This window comes from Camelina sativa, chromosome 19 (assembly GCF_000633955.1).
Source record: "Camelina sativa cultivar DH55 chromosome 19, Cs, whole genome shotgun sequence".
In the NCBI taxonomy this organism is placed as follows: Eukaryota; Viridiplantae; Streptophyta; class Magnoliopsida; order Brassicales; family Brassicaceae; genus Camelina; species Camelina sativa.
This window is the reverse complement of record NC_025703.1, coordinates 13,051,065-13,056,681: the sequence shown is the minus strand read 5'-3', so window position 1 is coordinate 13,056,681 and position 5,617 is coordinate 13,051,065. Positions and strand designations below refer to the sequence as shown.

The 5,617-nt window shown below is 33.7% G+C and overlaps 1 protein-coding gene across 1 annotated transcript; it reads left to right on the top strand.

The window, feature by feature from the left end:
• Positions 3,318 to 5,278, top strand: LOC104767775. Its single transcript, XM_010491756.1, has 2 exons — positions 3,318 to 5,146; positions 5,254 to 5,278. Exons 1-2 carry the CDS (start codon positions 3,318 to 3,320, stop codon positions 5,276 to 5,278), a joined length of 1,854 nt encoding a protein of 617 aa, XP_010490058.1.

The following is a 5,617-nucleotide window of genomic DNA, read 5'->3' as shown; positions in this document are numbered from 1 at the left end:
ATCCTATGACCTTTTGGATTCGTCTAAAACATTTTTTCCAGTCGAGATATCATCTTTAGTCAAAAAAAAAAAAAAAATCAATGATTTATTGTAGTTTTTTGGAACTATAAAACTTGTGTTAATGTGGCCTGAATTTTGGAAGCATAATTACTCAGTATACAAAACTGATAATACAATACTGTAAAATAACAAAAGTGAGGAGTTGAATTTTCCAGTAAAAAAGATGAAAAATATTCGGAAGTATCTTTAATCAAATGGTTATAGCACCATTTTTGCGATTTATCCCATCAGAGTTTAACTCCACTAAATCGCGTCACCCCGCCTTATAAGAATTGGTTATGGATCGGACATTGTTGATTCACTGATGACTGAAAAAAAAGATGAAAAATAATATATATTCAAAGTAATATTGATGGACAAAAAAAATCTAAAATACACATTCAAAGTACCTAGTCTTTAAGCAGACCCTACAATATAGTAGATGTTTGTTTTGTTCAGTTTCCTATATTGTACGGAAAATGGTTTTGATATGAGTACAACGAATATCAGTATTACATTTATATATAATTAAACATCTGAAAATTACCAAAATTATATAAAAAATGCTCAAATGTATCTGATATTATCTAAAATAATCATATTCAAAACTAATTTTACCTAATTATTTAAACTAGCTACCCACTTTTGATCTTTCTCCGATCTTTCCTGACCCTATCTCCCAAATGAAGCCTAGTTTTTCTAATCATTTATAACTCTTACAAAAATATTTACAAGTTAAAATCCGCTTAAACCACGGTAGTAACACTTGTACAATTCGTTAAGATATAAACTGTGGTCAAATGCACAAACCTAGTTGAAATATTTGAAATTCGCGACTGAATATATACTTCAACACTTGGACTTGGAGATTCCTTCAATCTCTTAAGAGTCCTTTAATCTCTTAGGAAATGAGAGTGAGTGATGAAGAGGGAGAGACAAGTCACGTCGAAAGAAACATACCAAACCCCATCAAATCAGGCTCTTGTCTTTGCCTTGTCAACATCCCTCACCCATTTAACCATTTCTTTATACCACTCCACCAACCCAATCCTCAATTTTCTAGTACATGTTTTCTCTTTTATCTCCTATGTAAATAAAAATCATCATCATGTAAGAAATAATGCTACGATAAGTTCAGTTAGTTTCAAGTTTGTAACACCTCTTATATTCATCATCAGCTGAGAAATAATGAATATGATTACTTAGATTTATTTCTTTATTATGAGCTTATAAGTATTAGATGTACATGTACAATACCTACCTTCGATTCTTAGAGTTTATAAGCGGTTATGTGCACTCTTTAAGGATGCGAATGCAAATGGTTGTTATCTTGTTTATACAGTGAGCAACTCGATATAATATCTGGTTCCTTAATTTTTTTTTGATATAATACGATCAATCTCGGTAGAAACAATATTCTATAGTAAATCGCCTCGATCTTTTGTCAAATAGCTTTTGACTAAAAAGCAATGTCCCCTTCATGCTTTCTTGTCATCGAGTGCACATATATAATTTTCAATTTTCGAGATCATATGATCGACCTTTGTGTATTTACATGATCCATGTGAAATGCCAACTCGAACGTAAAGATTTTTTGAATCTCATAAACGAAGTTTTAAAATATCGCAATGTCCTAGTTAATTCAGCCGCTATGTCATCTTTCTAAAATTTGATCTAATTAACGTCTTTAATTAGAGCATGTGTAAGAACCAAAAATGTAGAAATATAATATTGTAATTATTATATATAACAGTAGAAATAATGAATAGTTATATGTCTATATACGGTTATTAGTTATTAATATCATTTTTTAGTTTTAATAAAGCCTCTCAATTATAAGTAAATGGTTAAACATAGACTGAATTGCCTGATTAAAGAAATGTATTCTTGAGAGTGAAGCTACTCCTAGTGTTAGTGTAAATACGCATTGACATCGTCAAGGTTATATAGTTTGGATCTGATGTTGACATCTTTTAATCTTTCTGATATCTTAAAAGAGCAGAAAATGTCTCTCTTTTTTAAGTCATCCACATAGTACATTAACTATTTTATAAAGGTATAAATGAAAAACACAAATTTATTTTTTGAATCTCATTGGTTATTTCTTACATTTGTATACTACTAATGATTGTGCTCACATAAATGTATAGATGGGTAATTTAGAAATTATGAATCTTGATATATATATATATATATATATATATATGTATATAATAGTTATATGTAAATGGAAATATTTATTTTAGTAATTATAATTGTAATGTTGGGAGTGTAGCTAGCTACTCGTACTGTTAATGTAATAATTGTGTAATACAATTCCTAATGTCGGTAGAAAGTGACAATCTGTAAGCAGACCTATCAAATAGAAATGATTTAGATCTAATGATTTATATTAGTGTTGTTGTCATAACATAATCTACTTAATTTAATCTACGAGCATTCAACAAGGATTTTGACCAAGACAGAAAGATTCAAGATATGAACCAAACTACTCTCGAATCTTGATTCATGTTAGAACCACGAGAAATCGTTTGAGGAGTCCACTCTGCTGTTTGAAAAATCTCTTATCTCCCTATTAAATCTACATATCCCTTATTCATTTAAAATAATGTGAACGGACAAAATTACCCTTCCTTCTTATTTTCTATTTTTGATTTTTAATAATTAAATTTGAAAAATAAAAATTAAAAAAAGACAAAAACGAACTCGAGCTCGATCTCTCTCCATGGCCGTAGAGCGAGAGTCAAGCTCCCCCTCTCCATCGGTGTCGTGCCTTCCAGAATCTGCATTGAAGTCGCCTTCAAGTAAGTTTTTCTCTTCATTTGTGGATTCGTAGTGAATTGCAGATTAGTAAATTGATGAGAAGAAAAGATCTTGAATTCCAGAATATGCATTGAGCTTGATTCCATTATTGGGTATGTACATTGGGTGTTATTTCATTGTTTTTAGTTCGATTAGTAGTTTGAATTAGCAAGAAATAGATTTCATTTGTGGAATCTTAGTGAATTGCAAATTAGAGAACTCTCAACGATTTAATTTGTTTCTGTGTGGCGATAGTAGAACTTGGTAAAACTGTGTATCACTGTTTTATATAGTATAACGAGTTAGAAAGTAAAACTTGGTAAAACTAGTATTACTATTCAACGTAGTACAACTAGTAAAACTGGTAATAACTAGTAGAACTTGGTAATATTGAACAAAGTTTTGTACTGTTTTGGCAGGATACAATGAGCGTCAGCATACATTTTAAATGTCAAGGTCTCATGTATAGTTTAATGATGAAGACATCGGTTGAGAAGATAACTTTGTCGATGGTAGAAGCTAGGATATTCAAGAAGCTTGCATTAGGTGAAAGTGAAGCTACAATTCGGTTGACTTACAATGCACTGCTGGTGGGAAGTGGGGATCCATGGACTATTACTGACGATGAGGATATGCAAGTTTATCTATCGTCCATTAATAAAGAGAGTCGTAGATGTATATTGTATGTGGAGGTCATCACTAATCTAGAAGAGCCCGTGCAAGTGTCGATAAAGGAGGTTGATGGTAGTAAAAGTAAACCCGATGGAATCGTATCTTGTGATGAAGGTATGGATAACGGTATAGTTAGATCGGATATGGGTGATGAATATGTAGAGCCTCCACCTGTTGTAGAAGCTAGTCAGTATGTAGAGCCATGGGAAGACGGTTTGGGTTTGAGTCTCCGTCAAGAATTTCCTAATAAGAAGACATTGCAAGATGTGGTGAATAAAGGCGCATTTGTTCTCAGTTTTGGTTTTGTTATTAAGAAGTCTGATCCTGTACGTTTAGTGCTTAAATGCACTAAAGATCTGTGCAAATGGGGTTTACGAGCCGCAAAGGTTAGAAATACAGATATTTTCTTGATTAGAAGGTACACCAAGATGCATACATGCTCTAGGGCAAGTCAAAGTAGAACCAACAACATCGTGAAAAGGCATGGAACACCAAAATTAGTCGCACCTCTTTTGCATGATCATTTTCCTGGAAAAACGGAAACTCCAACTTCTAAAATGATCATGGATCTTGTGAAGACCAAATTAGGTGTGAATATATCATACTCGACAACGTTGAGAGGAAAAAATCAAGCTATTACCGATTTGCGTGGTAGCTCTGAAGATAGCTACAAGATGTTGTATTGCTATTTGCACATTTTAGAGAAGGTGAATGAGGGCACAATAACATGTGTGGAATTGGATGAGAAGGAAAGATTCAAGAATCTATTCATAGCTTTAGGAGCTAGCATTGAAGGGTTTCAAGTAATGAGAAAAGTGATAATTGTGGATGCAAGTTGGCTCAAGAACGGATATGGTGGTGTACTTATTTTTGCCTCGGCTCCAGATCCTAATCGTCACCACTATCCCATAGCGTTTGGTATACTCGATGGTGAGAAAGATGAAAGTTGGACTTGGTTTTTGGAGATGCTGAAAACTGTTATACCAGACACTTTCGAATTGGTATTTATTAGTGATAGAAATGCAAGACTTATCGGTGACATAGCTAATGTGTATCCCCAGGCTCGTCATGGATATTGTATTTGGCATTTGTCTCAAAATGTCAAAAGTCATGTCTCAAATGTCAACAAAGACGTAGTCGCATGGAGACTCATGGAGTTGAGTAGGCAGTACATAGTGGCTAATTTCAACAGTGCATATATTGCGTTTAACACGCGATATCTTTCTGCTGCGGCTTATCTTGAGGAGAGTACTGTGAACGAAAAATGGTCAAGGTGTTATTTTCCTGGAGAAAGATACAACTTAGATACAAGCAGTTGTGTGGAATCTATGAACAATGTATTCAAGGATGCAAAAAAGTACTCCCTAATACCTCTGCTTGATACAATCATAGTGACGTTTTCTAGATGGTTTAATGACCATCGGAAGGATTCTATGGCTAGAACAATTGAAAAAAAATTGGTGCCTTTAGTGGAGAACATACTCCACAAATTATGGCCCGTTGCTGAGAAATTGATTGTGACAGAGCTAAACAGTTTCGAACTTGAATACAATGTCATCGATTGTGATGGAAAGCCTTATTTCGTGAACTTGCTTCAGAAAAGTTGCAGTTGCAAGGTGTTCAATATTGAAAGGTATCCTTGCTTACACGCTGTAGCCAGTTTTATTGAATTCTTAAGGCATGATGATAGAACTCATGAGATCCAATTACATGAGTTGTGTTCAAAATATTATTGGACAGAGCTGTGGGTAATGGCGTATTATAGGACAATATATTTAGTGCTAGACAGGTCGCAATGGGATGTCCTAGATGAGACCAAAAACAAAAAAAATCATACCTCCGCCTCGGAAAAACAAGCAGGGAAGAAAGAAAGTTAAAATGAATCCATCGGTTGGGGAAAAGCGGCCAAGGACACAAAATAAGAGGAGGCCGAGACAAAGACTCCAATAGTTGATATTTGGGAATGGTAGTGGTAGTATTGTCTGATAAGATGTAATACTATATTTTGGTTTTGTTGCAACTTGGTAACACTATATTTTGGTTCTGTTATACTCTGGTACAACTTGGTAATACTATATTTTCTTCTGTTATATACTCTGGTAAA

What these genes read in the sequence shown, in the direction of transcription:
- LOC104767775 (XM_010491756.1), top strand. Translation starts at nt 3,318, where the DNA reads ATGAAGACATCGGTTGAGAAGATAACTTTGTCGATGGTAGAAGCTAGG. An exon ending in AAGGTGTTCAATATTGAAAG is followed by an intron (nt 5,147 to 5,253) that starts GTATCCTTGCTT and finishes ATTATTGGACAG; the next exon opens with AGCTGTGGGTAATGGCGTAT.